This window comes from Perna viridis, chromosome 12, assembly GCF_037379345.1.
Source record: "Perna viridis isolate PV_CMFRI_1.1 ecotype Kerala chromosome 12, ASM3737934v1, whole genome shotgun sequence".
Lineage (NCBI taxonomy): Eukaryota > Metazoa > Mollusca > Bivalvia > Mytilida > Mytilidae > Perna > Perna viridis.
In genome coordinates, this window is record NC_142456.1 from 2,722,449 (window position 1) to 2,745,937 (window position 23,489).

The 23,489-nt window shown below is 32.5% G+C and overlaps 1 protein-coding gene across 3 annotated transcripts in view; it reads left to right on the plus strand.

Annotated features, from left to right (window-relative positions):
* LOC148600768 (G protein-coupled receptor dmsr-1-like) overlaps window positions 1-23,489 on the plus strand; it is a 98,145-nt gene that overhangs the window by 4,714 nt on the left and 69,942 nt on the right. Inside the window, exons 1-2 of one of the 3 annotated variants that reach the window (XM_088555874.1) lie at window positions 12,490-12,552; window positions 15,032-15,153. The exons of 1 other annotated variant lie outside the window; for it this stretch is intronic. In XM_088555874.1, coding sequence (XP_088412000.1) covers window positions 15,095-15,153 — 59 coding nt within the window. In that variant the 5' untranslated portion in view covers window positions 12,490-12,552; window positions 15,032-15,094. Of the gene's footprint in view, window positions 1-12,489; window positions 12,553-15,031; window positions 15,154-19,241; window positions 19,505-23,489 lie in introns of those variants that run through there. One more of the 3 variants, XM_088555878.1, reaches the window with a different exon arrangement.

Sequence of the window (23,489 nt, forward strand, 5' to 3'; positions counted from 1 at the left end):
AAAACATTGTAATCTTGAATGTTCTTGCGCGAGTATTTTATAAATTCTAGAGCCTTTATTCGCCTTTTTCTTCAGCTTTCAAGTAAGTGCATTTCAAAGTTAACGATGACCATTATTTAATAAATTCATTATAGGAAAGTGCAATAATGTAACGTCATGAATACAAGCATTTTTAAATTGATATGTTTAAATTTCAATGTTCAATGACACAGGTATAAATGCTATATCATTATAGGTCTAAATGCTTAGATGTTAGCATTTTTGCTCAATAATGGGATTGATTGTTTTGGCAGAAGTGTAACATTTCCAGATATATACTACTGTTTTATTGTTTTATGAGAAAATATCGCCAACGCTAACCAATTCTATGCAATATTGATTCATAAACTATTTAATGCAATGTATAAAAAGTGTAAGATATTATCTATCTATCTATCTTATCATTAGCACAGTAAAGTCTCGTGTACTTTTACATGCAATTTTATGCGCTATAAAAATAAAACGTATAATAAATATTTAGTCTATTGGAATATACAATATATTGGTAAACTTTAATACATACTGACTAGAGAATACTGTAGTTGTCCTATTAAAAACAAAGTATTACATGGCCTAAAAATAACAAAAAAACCATGATTGACATACCTGTCATAATAGCCAGCGGAAGAAATGTATTCCATAAAACGATATTTTTGCGTTTATTCGACATTTCACTTCTTATGGCGTAAAGCAAAATATAATAATGGCAGCTACAACAATTACTTTTGTGTTTTGTTATAATTTTGTCCGTCAGTTCGTCTGTTTTGTATATTTTTGTAATGAGGGAATCAAGGAAACCAAGATTCTAGCGGAATTCAAAGGAATGTTATCTAGGGACAACGACCAGACATGGAAAACAGACACACACAACAAAGAACATAAAATAACCACACAGTACATACAAAGCAAAATAAAAAGTAAATAAGCAATTCTGACTCTACTAAAAACTGGGAGCATGGACCAGATGCACCTGTTAAGTAAGCGTCCTCTGCTTTTCCAGAAACATCCACCAAGTTGCTCCTAAAAAGTAAACTCCAGGGTAGATGAATGAGGAAACCATGATACGTTGAACAAATCGGTTATCATGGAGAAGATAATTTACCATAGCAATCGATGACTTTAGTGTTTACCTCTAGCATTCTTTGACGTGTATAATCAAAGCATTTCTATGGTTAACCCAATGATTTTCTTCGGTTTAATGTGATTTTATGTTGATCTTCATCGATTGATTGATTTTTATTACACCTTTAAACTGAAAAAATAATGAAGTTCAAATGCTCAACATTTCAATATTTTAGAAAGATAGTACCATCCAGGTATTCGTTTTGTGACGTTAAAAATTAAAATCCTTTAATAATCGGACAGGTGGAATCATTTTGTTTGTTTTGTTTTTGCTTAATGATTGATTGTTCACCAAAGAATCACATTAAACGTTTCTTAGTTGGCAGCAATGCATTTCAAACTATTTCCCGCAATCTTTTTTTACCCATTCAACTTGTCACAAAATACTTTTCTTTACCTAACTGTCAATATATTTTGTGTTTTTATAAGTGTTGTGTTGAATTTAGTAATAGTATATCTCACCAACTTTACTTTGATTTACCAAGATTTGACTCGTTCTGGATAATATGTTGGAGACCTAAAGCCCGTTCATGATATAAGTATCTACAATAAATTATAGTCTATTCACTGTTAATTTTACCTTTCTCACAACGAGCAATTGCATTTCCTATCCATGATTTACATTTTGATAAACAATTTACAATTATAAAAAATGCGCAAATATACGTTTTTCTACTTGTATTATTTAAGATTACACAGAGGCGTAACAAATATCTATTGCTATGATGAAAGATATAAACACACTTGTAACTTGTTTGAATTTCTTTTAATTAGGTGCCGAGTAAAATACCCTGTTTTATTCAACTTTGTTTGACAAAAAAACTAAAAAGAGAAGAAGTATCTGCTTTACTTGATTACCTGCCCTTTTCGTTAATGTACACCATACTCACAACTAACACGATGTTTTGTTAATTGTGAGCAGAGATATAAAAACTTCATTTTTTTTCCATTTTTATCATTTTGGTTAAAGGGGTGTGTGGAACCAATGAAATTAAAACCAGTATGATATGATCCTTGATTGAGTATACGACAGCTTAAGTAAGAGTAATGGGAACCAAGGTTTTAGTGGTAATAAAAAGAATGTAATCCAGGGACAAAGACCGGACATGGAAAACAGACAAACACAATAAAGAATATAAAGTAACTAAAATCATACATACAAAGTAACAAAAGCAAATGCGCAACTTGGACTCCACTAAAAACTGGGAGCATCGACCAGGTGTACTGGTAGGGTAAGCGTCTTAAGTAAAATATGTTTTCGATTTCAACCCTGAATTTTGTTATGATGTTTTATATAATAATGTCGTTGTCTACGTGAGCTTTGTCAGTATCACGCCTACAGGAGTACTGAAAAACATCTCTAAGAATCGTAAAGCGAAAGGTGTATCATTTTGTAGATAATAATCAAATGTTGATTAGTGAATAAAAGTTTTGAAATCACAATTGTTTCTTTTTCTGTTTTTTTTTTCTGGCATTGGAATCTGGTAGAATGAATATTACAATAGCAACGTCATGCCAAACTGATAAAGTAAGCAAAACACATACTACAATAACCAAATGCTTTATTGCCTTAAGGAGGTAGAAAGAGTAATCAAGGGAACCAAGGTTATAGCGGTAATCAAAAGAATGTAATCCAGGGACAAAGACCCGACATGGAAAACAGACATACACAACAAAGAACATACAGTAACTAAAATCGTACATACAAAGTTACAAAAGCAAATGAGCAACTCGGACTCATCTAAAAACTGGGAGCATGGACCAGGTGCACCGGTAGGGTAAGCGTCCTCTGCTTTTCTAGAAACACCCTAGACCTAGAGTAAGGGACACAACTCTTACAAATCATTGGATAGTTTGTATTTAGTATTTAACATCAATGTCATTGTAAGCATCAAAGAAACTTGGATTGATTTCATTCTGTGTCAAATCAAAGCTTGATAGGCTGTGGTGAAATTGAGTATGATACAAGCATAACAGATTTCATAAGCTATATCCCTTATCCTAGGTCTTACTCCTTAAACGTACTGCGCCTCCTCAGAATCTTTCACTTATTCAATCTTTTATCTAGTATATTGCCATAAACAAACAATGTTTTAACAATGAAAAAACAGTTTTTAGACATGTTTACATCATCATATGGAGCATTTATTTTGTGAAAATAACATTACACTACCGGGGGTTTTAGGGGACCCTTTCAAAGGCATTGAAAATCAAATATAAAACAATTAAATATAAGTCTTCTGTGTTTTTAAAAAGATCGGTATTTGCATACCATTAATTCTAATGCTGTTACTACTTATTTCATTCACGTCATTTGGACTTTAATGCCGAATTAACCTAATTATAGGTCAAGTATTTTATATGATTTTTACTAATTTACAGGATGTTTTAGTAGCTAATATTTCGACTTGCAATTCCATCCACGTAAGAAACTCCGTTAGCTAATGATCTATGAAGATATACGCTAGTGAAATGTAATAACATTTTATTTTTCCTAATGGATTGATCGATAAGGTAATCAAAATGTAATAATTATGTCAGATACCTGAAAAATAATTACCCAATATCCTGTACTCTTATTGTATAGTAGATGTGTTCTATACTAGTTATTTTTTCACTTACTCTGTCAATGAGTATGCTTTAAATAACAAGATGATTTTTTTAAAAATAATCCATGATTTGTCATGTTAAATAGTTTGTTGAAAATATAGACACATACATTGCTTTCCAATAACCTTCATAATTACTTTAGTTCGACTTGTCAGAGGGTGTGTGGTCAAAACCTTTCAAAAGTGGGATATCGAACTCCTTTTATAAAAGATCATAATATGCTGTGGTTTAAACTAGATTGTCGTGTTAAAAAGCCGATTCTGAATATTAGAAAGAAGCAAATAGACGTAATTTATCTGTCAGATGGTGAGTCAGTTTTGAAAAAAAAAGATATTGAACTGGTCGGGATTAAGTCGGTAAATGATAGAAAAATATGATGTGGTAGAAACTGGTTTACCGTTTAATTTTTGAGTCGGTTCTGGAAAGGACAGGATCTACATATGTGATGGTAAGAACTGATTTGACGTGACGGAAAGTGACTGGAAAGAAACGGATCTAGGTATGGGGTTCAAATACTGATTTGATGGTAGCTAAAATTGGTTCGAAAGTAGTACGTGGGCCGAGATAACCTCCCGTGCTACCCCCACTCAAAATAAATTGAAGCATTTTTGAATTTTATGGCTACTTTTTATACCTCGTTGAGGGAAAAATAAATTTTGTAAGTTTGTTGATTCTATAAACTTCTACTTTCTACTGAACAAAGTAAACTGACATATGTATGAACCATCATGTAGCCCAATGTTTTAGCGAGCTTTACAATTCATTCAGAATTGTCAACTTTCCTTTCATCTGTGGCAACATCCCTTCGGCTCCTGCGTATGGAGTGTTCATATCACAACTCATACGTTATGCCAGAGCTTGCCGAAACTACGCAGACTTTTTGTATCGCGCTGGAACTCTAACAAATAGGCTTCTGAAACAGGGTTATGTTGCTACAAGATTGAAGTCATCACTACAGAAGTTTTATGGTCGTCATCATGAACTCGTGGATCGTTATGGTGTATCCATCAGCACTATGAAAACTGATTTATTCAACGGGTCATAGTTTTCCTTTCCTAGTTTGTCTACCCCGGACTTGGCTTTTTATGAGCAACTTGGCGGGTGTTTCTAGAAAAGCAGAGGACGCTTACCCTACCGGTGCACCTGGTCCATGCTCCCAGTTTTTAGTGGAGTCCGAGTTGCTCATTTACTTTTGTTACTTTGTATGTATGATTTTAGTTACTTTATGTTCTTTGTTGTGTATGTCTGTTTTCCATGTCTGGTCTTTGTCCCTGGATTACATTCTTTTGATTACCGCTATAACCTTGGTTCCCTTGATTACTCTTACAATCGTACCAAGAAAGCTGAGGTAACACTTCTTATTTGGTATTTTCTGTTTAGTATTGTCACAATCCATACTTCTGGAGTTTTTTTGATGAATTTTGACGATTTTGTTCATTTTGCCGCTACACCATAAGTGTTACTGCATCTGTTTTGATATGATTGTAAAGCTGAGACATCGGGCTACACGATGATACCTACATTTATTTAGTTTGTTTTCACATGCCATCTCAGAAAGTCTTAGACGCTCAAACAATTGAGTCACAAATATCTTGGCTTTTTGACCCAATGGGATACAAATATGGGTTAATAGAGAAAAAGAATCCGAGAATATTCTTTGGCGACCAATTAATTCGGTAATGGGAGGTACAGTATTAAGATACCTACAAATCACTATGAAGTTGATGAGTGGGGGGGGGGGAGGTGCACGGTGGATCCTCCTAGCCCATGGTCCATGGCATGGACTAAAGTAGATGTACTTCTTGAAGAAGATCTAGAAGTAAACAAAATAAATTCAAGTCGAGTTTCTTCGCTTTAATATATCAAAGAAAACCTTATTTTTTTTCTTCGTACATTACACGGAATATTCTGAGATTCGATGATTGTATACATAGCATCTATCCTCCCCCCCCAAAAAAAAAATAAAAATAAAATAAAAATAAAGGATATTGCAGAAATTATGAAGACATAATCTTAAAGACCGTGTAATTCTACTCTGAACGACAATGGCGATGACTTATCGTTTCGAGGTTTCGACTTTCCTTTCATCTATGGTAAAATTTCATATCACAACTTATACACAACTTAAAATGTATGCCGAACCTACGAGGCTTTTTTGTGTTGTGTTAATTAGACTAATTAAATTAGGTATTTGAAACAAGAATTATCTGGCTACAAGGTTAATGGCTTCACTGCAATCGTTTTCTTGACGTCTTTTGTTTCTCTGTGGGTGCATTAATTTTTTATTGTTTCATGTTTAAATTATGTGTTTGTCTATATTCTTAGTCTTGTCTAGTTTGGATTATGTACTTCTTGAAATCCGTTCGAAATCCGGTTCCCTTTATTTCCATACATCAATACCAACTTCATCATTATGGACAATGAAACTGGAATTCCGAAAAAAAATGCAATAAGTATCGAACATTGAATGCAAGGACTGGAATGACAACGAATCTGTTGCACTAAAAGCAAATGCAATAAGTATCACGATACTGCATCTGTGTTTCTTTTCACAATTGATTAAACAGTTCTCATATAAATAAGTAAATTGATTCAGAATCACAGGAATCAAGGAATTTGATCGTGTTAATTATACCTTAAAATCAACGCTAATACGTCTTCAAATATTTGCTTTTAAACTGAAAATATTCTATTTCATCGCTTTGATACTCAACACGAACATTGTAAACACGGCATTATTCTAATTCCATGCTAATTCCTAGAATTTCAAACGAAAGAAAAACGGCGTTATTCAATTAATTGCATAATATGCATAGATGAAAGAGATGCCGACAGTTATTTTAGTTGATTATCGAACCACATGGAGTAATACGATTTTACATGCACGTTGTAATAGTATTGATGTAGTTTTCCCCTACTACTTCGACGTAGTTTTCAGATTATTCTTTCTCCGTGAAAAATATCAACACTTTTTTGTTGCTTCTGGTACAACAATATCTATACAGTAGGCGAAGAGTTTTTTTATCTTTAGATATAATATATAACATGTTTTCAGGTTAGTTGATCATTTTGGATCAAAATCAGTCATTCAGTAGTACTTACTTAACTTGTTACTGTAATGGCAATTACACCAATTTGTAAAATATAAAAATAAATAACTAGTAATGTCCTGTATACTTCGCGAGTTTATGTCTGCCAATCCAAACTAGGATCATTAAATACTTGTCAAAAAACTACCTCGCAATACCTTTAAAAAATAAATACAATTCTTCAAAAACTTAAATCTCAATTGAAATCAGCATCAATAATCTTGTTTACGTTATTTATGAATTCGTTCTATTTAGAATTACTTTTCTTTTTAGATCGGACTAAACATTTAATGCGTAATATTAGCATAAGCTATAGAGAGGATAATAAAGAAATTGCCGAACTGATAGGCACTTATTTATTTTCCCCGAGTGTTTTTTTTTTCTACTTTTCGCGAAGACGTGATAACCGCGAACTTTAGATTTTAGCAACTTTTTTCCACATACTAGAATAGTGAAAAAAATGCGTCAGCGAAACATCAAGGCTGTAACTTTTAACAGAGTTTTCTAGACTCTGCATATGTTTTCAATTTTTTTTATTTTTCCCAGCCGAGGGGTACTTTTAATAGCATTTTTCGTTTGGCAGCTATATAAGTCCTAGATCTGATAAACCTAATAATATGTCTAGCCAATCTTACTGAATACCAAATTGATTTCAAATTAGGTATAATATATGCTTATGAACAAAACCTTTGACCAACATCTGTTTGATTGCAGGTATATATTATATTGCATATTATAAGCCAGTGACAGCTCTGGATAGAACAGTTTTTTTCTACTTGAACTTTCTGAATATCTCCCAGATTACGACCTAGCACTGTAAAATCATGAATTTTATGAAGCTTCAATTTGGAAACCGTCTGGTTTTTCCTATGGCTTCCGATAATAAACGTCTTTTATCTTCATTTTATACCGATTAATGACCATATTCAATTTTATACTTTAATATTAAACGAGATGTGATCAAGAAGTTTTCTTGTAAGTGCACAGGAGGTCAGCATTGCCTGATAGTTTCGTGATAAAACAAAGATAATTCTAGTATGATAAGGAAATCCTCATGGTATTGTACAATTGTACATCCACACAAGTCTATTAAACATACACACAAACACAAAACAAAAAAAAAACAAAACATAAAAACTAAGAAACCCCCCCTAAAAAAAACAAAACAAAAACAAAACAAACAAACAAAAAAAAACAAAACAAAACACCCCCCCCCCAAAAAAAAAAATAAATAAACAAACAAACAAACAAATAAACGAAACAAAAGAACAAAAAAGTGGCTGAGTGAATATGATATGACGTTATTTTATTTATTTTGTACGTTCTAATATTCAAATTTTTAAAAGCAACATTTAAATATTTCTTTCAAATAATTTAGGTTACGTTTCGATTTATGCACAACAGATAAGTTAATTTCGATAATTTACATTTTGGTTTCTACTTTTTTTTTTCACTCATATATTGTGCATATCAGTCTCATATGATATTGACCAGATTAGTACACGTGTGAGTCTCTACAATTGGGAGTCTTTGTTCTTGTATACCTTCTGCTATTGAGTTCAAAGTATTCGTTATATAGAATAGTAACAGTCTTCGCTTGTACATGTATCAATCGCAACATGTTAATACTCTCTGTCTAGAGAGGGAACATTCCAATTATTACTTAAAGTAACCTTTATAATGCCTTTGTTCTCTATTCACTGGGCTAAATCTAACTTAGGTATGTTGTTCTTTTTATGATCTATACAAAAAACTCAGATACAAAATAAACTTCTTCACCTCAAATAATAAACTACAAAGTTTAAAGTTTACTAATGTTAATAACGTACATTTTAAAAGATGGAAAGAAACAGAAAATGTATCATACGGGCTGTGCATAAACGGTTCGATCTTCCTAGAAATGTTCATTTTTAACTTTCGTTCAAGCGTTACTGCATATTTATCTATGTATTACAATTATCAAATTGCAGTAAAATAGTATAAAGCAATTAATGCACATCAGACTAAAGAATACAAACGTGTCAATTAAATATTAAAATGAAAAATGAAATTTGATCACATTAAACTATTATTTCTTCATTTTCAAAATGCCAAATTGAAATATGCGGGACATATGTATGTCTGTCCTTATCATAACTTTTCATAGGGGACTCAATTCTACTGGTCTGGAGTAATAATTTTGATTCAGACTTTATTAATATAAATGATGCAATATATAAATTGTTTTTCATTAAATTCATTTATTGCACGCCACACAATAAAACAACTATAACCAATTTTAATTTAAGTAAAATATATGCTTATTATTAATGCTTACAGGAGTTTTGTGTCATTCATAGGACTGGAAATAAAACACTATTTGGAGTGTTCATATCACAACTCATACGTTATGCCAGACATTGCCGAGACTACGCAGACTTTTTGTATCGCGCTAGATTTCTAACAAATAGGCTTCTGGATAAGGGTTATGTTGCTACAAGATTGAAGTCATCACTACAAAAATTTTATGGTCGTCATCATGAACTCGTGGATCGTTATGGTGTATCCATCTGCTCCATGAAAACTGATTTGTTCAACGTGTCATAGTTTTCCTTTCCTCTTTCGTCTACCCCGGACTTCACTTTTTATGAGCAACTCGACGGATGTTTCTAGAAAAGCAGAGGACGCTTACCCTACCGGTGCACCGCATCTCGTCCACGCTCCCAGTTTTTAGTGGAGTCCGAGTTGCTCATTTGCTTTTGTGACTTTGTATGTATGATTTTAGTTACTTTATGTTCTTTTGTGTATGTCTGTTTTCCATGTATGGTCTTTGTCCCCGGATTACATTCTTTAAATTACCGCTATAACATTGGTTCCCTTGATTACTTTTGCACTATCTTGTATAAATAAAAAAAACTGTGTATACTTAGTGCTTGGCATTGCACATGGTTTTGTATTTGTCTCTCCTAAATCATTTTCATGAGCAAAGGGTTCGCACTCAATGCGTGTATCTCAGTAGCATTAGGAATAAAAACAATTGATTTGTATACTTCTATCCGAAACAGTGCTCCTTTGAAGTCTATGCTTGCATCTTGAGGGTGAAATACAGCGACATGAATAATATCAGCCTAGACAAGATAATAAATGATCGGTAATCAAATAAGACGGTATCATGACTTAAATAAAAAAAAATACAAAGTATTCCTTTTAGAAATGTCCGTGCCACCGGAGCCTTATTTCCAAGATGATATTTTCTTCTTTTTTTACATCAAAGGAAATTGGAAAATAAAAGGGATAAAATTGGACCATTATTTCTATTCAGATCTCGTTTTTTCAGTAAAGGGGAAAATTTAATTATTTATGAAGAACAATATGACATTAACTTGCAAGTGCATCAGGTTGACAGACGAAATAGATTGGGAGGTAGATAGATAGAATCAAATATAAGAGTACGTATCATAATTGCTTTAAAGATAAAAATGTCATATATCTGTAAACGCTAGTTCAATCAAGTATATAAGAAAAGAATAGTTTTTCTGAATGTTCCTTATCAGAAACAAAACTTCGAAAAATGCATTTGGGTAAGTAAGGGAATTAAGATTCGAGCGGAAATCAAAATGCGTATATAAAAAATAAGACTAGACAGGAAAATTAGACACACACAACCAAGTACAAATAACCATAAAAACAAGTAAAAAAATAACAATAGAAATTGAACAACCCGGACTTCACTAAAAACTGGGAGCATTGACCAGGTGCACCGATATGGTAAGCGTCATCTTTTTTTTCTGGAAACACCCACTGACTTGCTAATAAAATGACACATCCGGGTAGACGAAAGAGGAAAAAATATCTATCTTGGCAGAGATTGGTTTGGCTGAAAGTAAATAACGTGAACATGTTAGATGTTAGGGAGGTTAGGGCTGCTCTATAGCCTATACTAGTATTAGGATTTTGTTAGTCGTATTTGTAGAAATTTGTCACATGGCCTGAAATGAAACTAAACAGAAATACATGTTTCATCAAAAGAAGTATTCCAAAAGCAACTAATCATCACACCCTAGGCCACTTGGTAACAGGACAAGAAACCGATTCGGATACCAAAGTAATCAGTTAGCCAAATAACTGGTTATTAAAATCTACATGACTACTACAACACCGTGTACTGTCATGACATTATAGATACTTAAAATGGCTAACATATTACAAAACAAACATGTGTTAACCTATCCAAATGTTCTTCCTTATTGTTAAACAACGGCTGCTTACTAAAAAAAATCAGGGAACTACAAAAAAAAAATAAATAAATGAAAAGAGCAGATTTTAGGGGCAAAAAAGAAAAGCAAAAACAAATAATAATAATAATAATAATATCAATATCAATGTGGTATAATCATTAACACACATTGTTTCTCCTTTGTGGAACATATTTATGAGTTAAGTTTTCCAGCCTTAAGAAAATAACAAAAAAACAGTATTTGTCATATATCAAAAGAGACAATTAAAGATCAAAAGGCTCATTAAGACGATATTGTGTTTTGAAGCTTCTGAAAATCTATACAGCATTAATTTGAATTGTTTTATTTTAGAACACGCAAATAAAGCAGCAGTTAAAATAAGGTATCGATGACGATAGAGAGAAAAACGAAGTAATAAAACAGCAATAAGTTATGTCATGATTATTAACCAACATCTTATACTGCCAAAAACCTTCGTTATTTAAGGAATGACTGTTATGTTTTGTAAATCATTACAAAAAGTTTGATGACGTCACAATCATTTCAAAATTTCGTCTATAAGATGATAAACGAAATGTTTGATCCAATCAGAAACTGTGATACTTCTGAAATTAAATCATACTTAATTGTATTCTGGTTAGTACTGTGGTGAAGCCTTGAGCCCACCACTAAACCGAGTATAAATGTATATATGTGCAAATAAGAGGCTGCTTTTGGAGGGAATATTTGATACATGCATTTGTAATGCAAACGTACAACATCAACTTATGTACCCATTTTTTACAGTCAGTAAAGAGCTGACAAAATTCCAAACCTAAGTTTTTTTCTACTTTCCATTTTGTAAATATAAGTTGCGCAATTCTTCTTATTTGAGTAGTGTTTCGTGACTAGACCATTAAAGAATTATTTGATGTTTTTTTTTAATGACCCAAGCTTATAAAGTTTTATTTCAGTAATATGAAGGAAGGTAATTTGACTGAAAATATAAAACAAACTAAAATACATTTTTTGTTGAATTGAATTTTCTTCAAATAATGTTCAAAATCTTAAAAGAAACCTAACTTCTTGAATTGTCGAGGCCACCTACGTTTACACATGTCAGTTCATATGCATGTACCTGTAAAAAAATGTGGCTCAACAATAAATAATGCCTAAACCGATTTTTCTGTAACAAAGCTAAAAATAATGAAGCCGTCAAATTTCTTAACAAGTGATCAATTATATATACTGATATTCTTCAGTCGATATCCTTTCTTGCTGAGACATTATCAATAACATAGGATGAATGAAATGTCCTGAATTATGTAATTAAATTGATACAGTGTTTTCTATGAATAAATTAATATTGAATTTGACATCAAAACCCATCACTTTGTCAGAAGTGTCATTCTTCACAGTGAGCTGCATATTATAAATGATTTCACTGTCTGTATCAACATACGCAACAGATGCAAGGGTAAACTCCATGTTTTAAGGTAAGTTTTTTTTTGTTTAAAATTTTCATTTTTTAATCCGAGTCTCTTTGCAAATTCCATATAGGCAATTGAAGTGCACGTAGTTGGAATAAAATTCATGATTATGACGAGGACGAGAAACTTAGGAACATGCAAGGCTATAGAGAGTATCAAATATCTCTGGGGAGAGATTACTTCTTGAAAAACATGTGCAGCATATCAAAATTGGAATAGAGGGTCATGTATACATGTATGAATATAATTGGTATTTTTGTATTGACAGCGCCAAATAGAACGTGTTTGTATGAATTAAATTATTGGTATCAAGTAATGCTTGGGTCACATCTTTTGTTACTGTTAATGGCTGCTGGTGTCCTGTAGGGTATATGTGGGATGACAATTGATATTTTATATATTGTTGTAAATTCTTCCTTGATTCTGTTGTTTATTTAGTCCCAGAATTCTTCTTACTTAACTTTCCTGTGCCCCTGCGAGCATATTAAATGGTCCGTGCCTCATGTGAACATTTGTTCGTTTATTTGCTCAAATTGATTGCTGCTTTAATTTTGTATTTGAAGACGACACAGTTTGGCAATAAACACTGACCGTGTTTTGTTGTAGACGTGCATTAATAACAAATTTCCATCACAGGTTTTCTATACATAATCACACGTCATCATTCGACTACATGCGTTTTTCCTTAAATTGTTCCATTCAAAGCAATTTGATTGGTCGCACTTTGAGTTGAGATGAAATTTGGGGAAATACTTTATGATTTGAGATTTTTTTATTACAAAAAATGCTACTATAATAAGAAGAAAAATAAAATAACAGAATCCGTTACGTCGTGGGCTGTCGGAAAATCAGTGACTGTAATTGTAGGGATATTGGTACGTGTATGACTGGGCTTCCATCATTGGATAATATAAAGCAACTAGTAGACGAACGTAGATGGCTGTTCTACTGTTTAGTACCAATGTAGTTTAAACAGTTTTAAACTTGACGTATTGGTCTAGTCTGGATGTTAAGACTTTTGGAACCTTCTGTTTATTTTGTGGTCTTGTAAATGATGATTAGATTAAACATTACGTGTTTACAATTATTGATGAATTCAAAACTGTCCCGCCGGACATTACGCAATTCTTCAGTAACATATCGCCTGGGGGTAACTGTAGATACAGAAAGGTTTAATCACTTTGTCAATCAATCAGCCTCTTTATTCCCGAACTTTTGAGCCGTGAAAGTTTTCAGTTTGTTGTTATTTCTAGCGGCATTGAGTAAAGCAATGATAAATGGAGTCTTGTATTTGATGTCCAGAGATGCTGTATCAAATCGGTTAATATATAGTTCTTATGGTTTAATGTCCTATAAACGTGTGATTTTTTGTTTGTAACAATATTTCAAATAAAGCATACTTCAGGAAATAAACATTGAAGAAATGAAATAAGTTGTAGGTGAATGTCTTCTGAATTATTTGTTTTGGTTTTAGACTTTTGCACTTAGTCTATACAAAATAAACGCGAATCTTTGAAAAGGGACAATCCAGAAATAGGGGATTCAAAGCTTTTATTCGAAATTAACTAAAATAAGTGTTGCTGTCATACGGGGTTCAAACCCCCGAATAAAACATATTAAACCCCCAATAAGATATTATTAAGCGCCGTCGGATATTTTTAGAGATAAGTTTGTAATAATAAGTATTATTGTAATATTATGGTATACCATCGATACGTTAGTTAAATTAAAAGGAGCATAGAAAAAAACCAACTCGAACAAATCGACAATGTTTCTCAGTTTTGTGTGTGGTCTACGTGCACTTATCAAACAATCTATCAATTGTAACATTCGCCATGATTTTTTGATTTTGATTTTTTTTTACATCAAATGTGTATGTCATTGGTTGAACTTCCGCTGGCGTAACTACTAATAATAAGAACAGCAAATCACATTCAACGCACGTGCAAGATGACATGCATCTCGTTTGAATTTATGTTTTTATGAGACACGGACGATCTGGTTACATTTATTTTAAACTGACACGACTATTAATCTGATATCGTTAGTTGTTCATAGAATAACCAATGACATTTACTGCTTTAAAGCACGATGTCATAAACTCGCTATCACTAACATAACAAATATATTGTGTTTTGTCATCTGAAATTCATTTAGTCAAAAGCGCATGATTTGCATCGCAGTACACGAACCCAAAGTACGTTGAAAACGTTAACACTGATTTTCTAAAATTTACATGTAAGCGATGGGACAAAGGGGGGAAATTTGAAACTGATACGAATGTGCCATTGATAATCGATAGACGTAAAATTAAATAGGAAATACTCATTGTCTAATGATAATTATGCAACTTTATTGTGAAAAATAATTCCAAAGAGTTCCCACATGGGAAGACAAATTAAATTGAAATGGTGACAATAAGATGTCACCGCTCGCCTTTCATGGCGCTAATTCAGTTGACTTACAATTTTAACTCTATACTTAGATGACCACTTGCGCCGGTGTTTCCAAGAATAGTTTCGTTTATTTTGGGATTATTTAAATATTTATGATGTTTGAATTGGGTGCTGCAGAGATAATATCCGAGATGAGGTGCTCAGCAGTATGGTAAGTTGTATTTGTTATTTTATGCATGTATGGAAGTGGGTAGGTATATACGTGTATAGTACATGTATATAGATATAAGACAACCAAGGAAGCAGGGAGATTCGTTTTTCTTCTAAGCTTCACATAGCGACAGAATTTGTTTTCTCTCATACTAACAACTGTTTTATACAGTTTTCGAATTAAATTGGGTTTTGAAAGACGGACAGACTAATTGCCTTTACCCCAACATTTTAAAAATCTCATAATTTCTGAGAGGGCTGTATTCAGTGAAACTCCTAACAGAGGTAGTGTAGCACTTGGTTCTTGTTAAGTGTTTGATTAGCGTAGATAAATGGACCTCTGTTTCGGAGATTGGTCTGCATCGTCTATACATGGATTGAGTTTCGAATGTCAGACGCTTATTTCTCGTTGTTTAATCAAAATGTTGCATTTTTGTATAATCCCGGGCAACGTAAATTATTTATTTACAGAAATAGTTAAAGAAAAATTATTAGAGATGATTCGGCTAACCGACTTACATGATTTATCAGCATAACCGCTGTTTTATTAAAAACTAAGCCCTGCTAATTGGTTGTTATATAGAATTTTTTCTCAGTATTTAATGTATTAAGACCTATGCTTTTTTTACTTATTTTAGTATGAACAACATGAAGTATCTCCTCATGAACTGTTCTATAATTCCATGTCAAATATATGAGACCTGTGCAGGTCCGGGTGTCAAAAGAATAGGCATGCAGCAGCGCTAAGCTTGTCGTAAAAGGCGACTAAATAGTACTCAGAACCTTAGCCGGGGGATAGGGCGCTCTGCCCACAGAGCAACTGGGTTGTGTACCCCAGGTGGTGGAATGGGGTACCCCTGGTATATTATATGCTGGGGTTGTCAAGCTATAATACGGAAAACCTGACCGCAAACTTTAGTGGTGTACCGTGTTGGGAAAGATGCCACGTTCCTCGCACGTTAAAAAAACCCTAATGTGGTATTCTTTCGGAGTAGGAACCATAGGACTCCGCCACAGGAGGCTAAATTGCCCGACCCTACCCACCTCTCCCTATTTCCAGTGGCAATCAAAATTTGTCGACCCCATTATCCTTGTGTCCCATCCCATTTTTCATTTCATCATCATTTCATGTCCATCGCCCGAATATAGCTGAAATATTGCTGCTCGGGCGTTAAACCCCAACAAACAAACAAATATATGATACACGTACTATCTCATTTATGAGTTTCGCACATTGTTTATAAGGGATCAGGGCTATACTTACTGCATTACAATAGTCAGAAATAAAACCCGTGACCCTGCAAACTTCATCCGGTTGCGATTCTAGTTAAGTACTAGAATTTTATGACAAATCAATCGGAAAAAAAAATTCTATCCATACAATCAATTTTAAGTATGTAAAGAGTTGAAAGGTTTTCTTTTTTCCCAAGATACTTTTAAATTCTATATTGAATCTACGAAAGGTCACGACCCTTCTTTGACATTATTTGTATGTTTAACAAAAATGTGACATAAATTTGCTAATCTTGTTATCGCCTCTTATGGTATAATTATAACATTTCCATGTTTTTGTTATAATTATAAGATGCTCAAGAATTTTACATCTTCGAGCCATTTTAGAAAAGTTGCTGTGCAAACTTTGAATATTTAAAGTAAATGAATATGCTACTTGTATAAACTACTAATGTCCACCAGCATTAAAACAAATAATTTTAAGTCTTGTAGCTAGGAGCACACCGAAACTTGAAACGTATTTTTAATGTCTTCTCCACTGTCTGAAATATATATCGGATATCAGCCATATAAAAGGACGAGAAAGCAATTAACTAAAACCAAGTAAAACTACATGTAAGTTAAAAAAAATCAAGAGGTTAACCAGGAACAAATCCGATGAAATATCATCCATATTTTGTAGTGGATTGTCAGTGTAATCTTAATGTCGATTACAAACAGTTTCTAACAGATGTTACGTATCGATTTAACCGATACGTCTTTAAAATGCCGCGGGATAACAAATTCTTAATTGAAAAAAAAAATAAATAAATAAATAAAAAAGAACACTCTCTTAATCGACCGGCAGCATGATCTCTCAGCTGGACAGTTCTCAACTTTCCTCATTTAAAGCACATATCATTTCCACTAATGAATCGCCTTTTTAAACATTTATTTCCAGTGGTCACGTGATTGAATTAAGTGTGACAGTGAAAAATACTCTCTGCATAAATATTATCTGAAAAATCCTGGCTAATTTGAAATCATAGGATTTGTAATATAAATATAAAATTATAATTACATACTTGAAATAGATTTTCCTATTTAGATCTCGAAATTTCCTTAATCGAAAGGAAAAGGGTGTTTCGAATGGGAAGCTTAATTCTTTTTGATGACCATCCATGTCCATGATATTACTTTCTTTTGTCAATGTCATTTATCGTCCGCCATACGCACAAGAAGTCGGTTACTGATTTCGAATAATGATTGACATATCCATTTGTAGGTCCTGTTTTGTAATCCAATCCCAGACTTAAATCAATCGAAACCGTGTTTAATTATCAATTGCATACAAAATTTATTTTATTTTTCTGCTTGATAAAGACTTTTGTTCTATAAAGATGTCAAGCGGACGAAAAGTATTTGAGAAAACTAGACAGCGCTAGTCTGCCAATAATATAAACCTGTTTTATTGTTTCTATAAGACGAATTATTTAAGCCGGAAAACAGTTTTAACGTTAAGTCCAGAGATAGACTGACAGTTGAAGCAAGGTGTGTCGTTAGCGCCAATCAACCTAACTAGTTTGAAATCTTTTTTTTTTAAATTTGGATTGTACATGTAGTAACTAGAAATAGCGTTCCCGTGAATCAGAGACAGGGGGTGGGTGGGGATTGGAGATGGCGTCTCCTCCTTTGGGATTAATTGTTTTGCATGAATTCCTGATTTGTTGTCCCCTTTCTCTAATTTTTACATCTTGCTTCAATTGGCCTTTATTGATTATATTTACATTCGCCATAAGCTGTTGGGACGTCTTAATCAGAAAAAAAATATTACATTGTAATGTGACATATCAGCATTATGCAAAAATAGAAAATTATTTGTTTCTCATTCCATGTGTAACTTTTTTTAAGCATCAACTGGCATGAAAAATATAATGGTTAGTTGTTTTTACAAAACGTATGTACAGACAGATGAACACAATGCTCTTTTATATATTGCTAGTGCCTTAAATATTTGAAATAAATTCAAATAGTGTTTACAATCTATGAAATATACAATATAAATACACATATGCATCATACATATTCATTTTATAAACTATACACCGAAGGATTTTTATAAATACAAATAACCTACTATCCTTCTAAATTCACACCTCTTAGGTGCATGGACGTTGCATATAAATGCACCCACACCTTCTGTAGTCTCATACAACCAAACTCAAGCATTACAAGTAATATATTCATTGCATTTCACATTTCACCAACTTTACGTCTGAGAAGTATTCATGCGACTTCATTTAGTATCGTGGCTAATTTTGTGAAAACTTCTGACAATCATTTTCCCGCTTCAATGGCCTGGTCGTCTGATGAAAAGTGGTAAGTCATGCCAATTACCTCCCTTGGTATGTAAATGGCATGTAAATTATATTCCAATCTTTTGTCAAATTAAGGCATTCTTCTCAGATGAAGAAACGGATTACGCATTAAACTTTAAATCTTTGAAATGAGAATACGTAATAAAAGATTTGTCACTATTATTTTGAAATTCAGAAAAAAACCTCCCTTCAGCCTTTTACACTTTGTAAATGAATCAAGGTTTGGTGTCGTTATGGTGACATATCCTCTTAATAAATCGACCATCTTACTCACTTCTAATTGGCTTCACATTAATTTCAATCGGTACAGTATCGTTCAAACTTCCTTAAATTTTGGCTTCTTTATACATCGATAGTGATTTTCGGTTAATTAAAGTTTTCCTGAGTAATGCATGTGCTATGATTATACCTTTCTAGAATGATTCTTTATAGAAGTGTTAGCCAAAGAATAAAATTTTGTCATCACTATCTTTCTTTATGTAAATAAGATATCACTTGGATAAATTGCTCTCAATACAGTCAACAAAACTCGAATTTACTTAATGAGATTGGACTGGACATTCAAAAGGAAATCGGTTGACTGTATGAACACGTAATGTTTTCCGATCGCCACATTCAAGGTTCTTTTTTTGAATGGCTAATATGCGCATTCCAGTTGAGATTTGTTGCCAAACTTATAACATGATTAGACTATCTTGGATTACTTCTAAAATCTACTTGGATTGATTTGGCATTTTTGAACAATCGACTTGACGCTTTGAGGTAAGAAACTGTAAATGTTTAATTTTAGCAGAGATATGATAACAAATAAAAAAAGTACCATATTTAATTTCAGATACAAGATTTGAAGTAACTATTGTATGTACCCGAATTCTACCGGATTAAAATACCTTGGATGTTAAAATTATTTATATAAGGCCGTGTCATATCTGATGCTGTGACTTTAAAAATGAAAAAAAAAATCAATCACCAGATGTTTTTGTTTTAATGGATACTGTTATTCGGGTTACTTAATATATATCATATTCACATTTCTAAATATTTTTCATTCAGGCCAGTTAGTATGTATTTAGGAGGACCGATATAGTTTTGATTTCCACAGTTTACAACTGTAACACATGACACAAGAATTCCATAAAAGTTTTTTCCTTATTCCTTAGACAGTAAAACTTTCTTTTCATTTTTTTCTTTTTTTCTTTTCTTTTATTTATTTATTTATTTATTTATTTTATTTTATTTTATTTTATTTTATTTTATTATTATTATTTTTTTTTTTTTTTTTGGGGGGGGGGGTCTTTTGTTCCTTGTTGTTCTTGTCATTGCTTTTGTTCTAATTTTATTTATCTATATTTGTTTTTATATTATATTAATACTAAATCCCGCCTTTTATTAGATTTTGTGCTAATTGATTTTGTCTCGAATGTTCACAAATTGTTAATTTACATACGTTCATGTTTATTTTAAGTACTCGGTAAAATGCCTTTTTCGACATTAATTGCCATTTGCTGAAAATGGACGTGTAAGAGCTCACTATATTTTCATTCCAAGCAATTTATCTGCGTTTAAATGACCAAAATGCAGATAATTTTATTTTTCCTCAACAACTTCAAAAAGTTCACTTCCACAAAAGTTGACAGTTACATTTTACATTTGATTAATAAAATCTGTATAAATCGAATCCTGAATAATCAGTAAACCTGTCAAACCCAATTGAAAAACTTTTCAAAGTCCCTTTGTATCTATTAAAATCCATGTTTGTTCTTGGTAAAAGGAACATCAGTCTTATCCAAACTATTTCTTAAGTCCAACTTAGTTTCTGGTTAGTATTATTTCGCTGTGATTGGATGTTGATTAATTACTTGAAGTAGATTAGCTGTAATCAGATGTTGATTAATTACTTGAAGTAGATTCTCTGTTGTTATGTCTTAACGATGTGTCTACATCTTTGGCGCTGTTCCGTAAAGGTAAAATGATTATTTGTTGATGTATGCATCTTTACATAAACCAAACCTTTCAATGTAAGTTTCGTTGAGGATCTGTTATGTTTCCAGATAAATTATTACTGGAAACAGATGATTCAAATTGCAGGAAGATATTGTTTAATTTTCTACTGCTTAATGCAATTATATAATCAATAAATCTAAAATGCACGTACGCCCTTGCTCGAATCTAAGAGGATCGAAATAACTGATTCTGCAAACACTGTATTTGACTGTAAACTATAACATAGCTATGTTGTACTTTGCCTTTTAAACCATGCATCATTGCATAGGTACGGATCCGCCGACCCATTTTGTCTTCCTTTAATATTTTTTTTTCATTGTCTCCGACCACAGAAATTGACAATTACAATATTGTAACATCATCGTAAATTTCTTCATGGACAAAATATCTGATTATATATATTTTTTTTATTAAAAAACTAAATAAAGTAAAAATCGAAGCTAAGTCCGAGAGATCTCTGAGGAGATCGGAGGAAAAAAGCTGCATAATTTTCACCACATCAATAAATTCTTCCTTAAGGATTTTGATACTTGTGAAAACACTTGAATGCTGCATAGATGTAATTAAATAATTGAAAGTACCTTTTAACAAATTTAATATTTTGTAGTTTACAAATCCTGTGTATTATTTAAGAGTTACAGAGCCTCGTGTGTTTGTTTACATTTTCAACAGTAAGAAGATAAATAAAGGAGAAATAATGACGGAAAAATGATACATGCGTTGAAATGGATAGACAATAACCATAAATTGACTTGAAATAAAAACAATATACGTAGGAGGCATAGTATCGGAGTAAAACTCGAGGCTTTGCCGAGGGTTTTTATTCCGATTCGTGCCGAATTTGTATATGTTTTTTTCTAGTCGATATATTGTAATTGTCTTAATACTGCAATCCTAAAATCACCTTTAAAATCAAGTCTAAGTTTCATACGACGTGTTTATAACATATCTTCCCCACTCGCACATCCTCCGAGTGTAACAATACGATAACCAGGTAGTTCATGTCATTGCAGGAAAGTAGGCGGAGTCAAAATGTTATGTATATTATCAATAAATATACTGTCAGTGCATTTTGTTTGCTCAAATACAATGATTGCAGAATAAATGCAATTAACAAAATTTAATGAGAAAATATATTCGTTGTTCTGTACTATATTCAGGAGACTCTGGAGATTATTTAAAATTACATCCCCTTATTAACAACAAGAATTAAATTTAAAAAATGGATAACAATCTTGTCAGGGAAATATTTGGTATAATCTTTAAAACCAAAAAAAAAAAAAAAAAGATCCGTAAAGAAACTGGTATTTTGATTGAAATCAGTAGGCAGATTTGGTCATTTTTTTTCTTTTTTCCAGATAGTAATTTTTCTTTTTTTCATTAACCACTTGGCCCAACTCTGTCACAACTTTGTGTACTACAAAACAATGCTCTTTTATACAGTAGATAGTAGATGTAAAAAAAACCTCTTACTTTCATCAAACCTATTACTTACTTTCTACAAAATATTAAACCAAGCTATATTAATATAACAAATGCTAGGGATACAAAAACAAAAAGAAAAAAAAAAAACATTAAATATTCCACATCGAATTCATGGGACAGACAAAATGGAACAAAACTCTAAATTGTTGGCAGTACTTCAGTTCTGTTGTAGTGCATTTTTTTCTCATACTTTGTAAAAAATAATTCTAAATCATCTTCCAAATATATAGATGAAGATGTATTCAAAATGCTGGAATTTTTGATCGGCAACATTTTGTCCAGTGTGGTGGACGCCCTTTTCAACAAACTGTCGACATTTCAATGGGAACAAATTGTACCCCTCTACTTGCCGACATATTTCTTCACTCTTATGAGCCTGACTTTATCGCTGATCTGATCCGAAAGAAAGAACATCGTTTAGCTAGATCTTTTAATCTCAGTTTCCGCTATATAAATTACGTTTTATCGTTAAACAATCCTAGTTTCAGGGATTTGATACATCGCATCTACCCAATAAAACGTAAGATAAATGATACTACAAACACTATCAGCTTCATATCTTAACATACACTTAGGGTCAATGGCAATGGAAAACTGTAACTGTTGACGAAACTTTACGACAAACGTGATAACGTTTGATTCAGAATTTCAGCACCAGCGAATGGAGTTGTCATATCACAACTGATACATTATGCCATAGTTGCCGTAACTACGCAGACTTTTTGTATCGCACTAGACTTCTAACAATTAGGCCTCTGGAACAGGGTTATGTTACTACAAGATTGAGGTCATTATTACAGAAGTTTTATGGTTGTCATCATGAACTCGTGGATCGTTACGGTGTATCCATCTACACCATGAAGGCTGATTTGTTCAACGTGTCATAGTTTTCCTTTCCTCCTTCGTCTACCCCCGGACTTGACTTTTTATAAGCAACTCGGCGGGTGCTTCTAGAAAAGCAGAGGACGCCTACCCTTCCAGTGCACCTGGTCCATTCTCCCAGTTTTTAGTGGAGTCCGAGTTGCTCATTTACTTTTTTACTTTGTATGTATCATTTTAGTTACTTTATGTTCTTTGTTGTGTTTGTCTGTTTTCGATATCTGATCTTTGTCCCTTGATTACATTCTTTTGATTTCCACTAGAATCTTGGTTCCCTTGATTACTCTTTCATGCAAATGAAGAAGCTTCTAAGCCATGTGTTAGAAATGGTTGATGACGGATTCTTAGAAAATTTCAAACAAAATGTATTTATTTGATA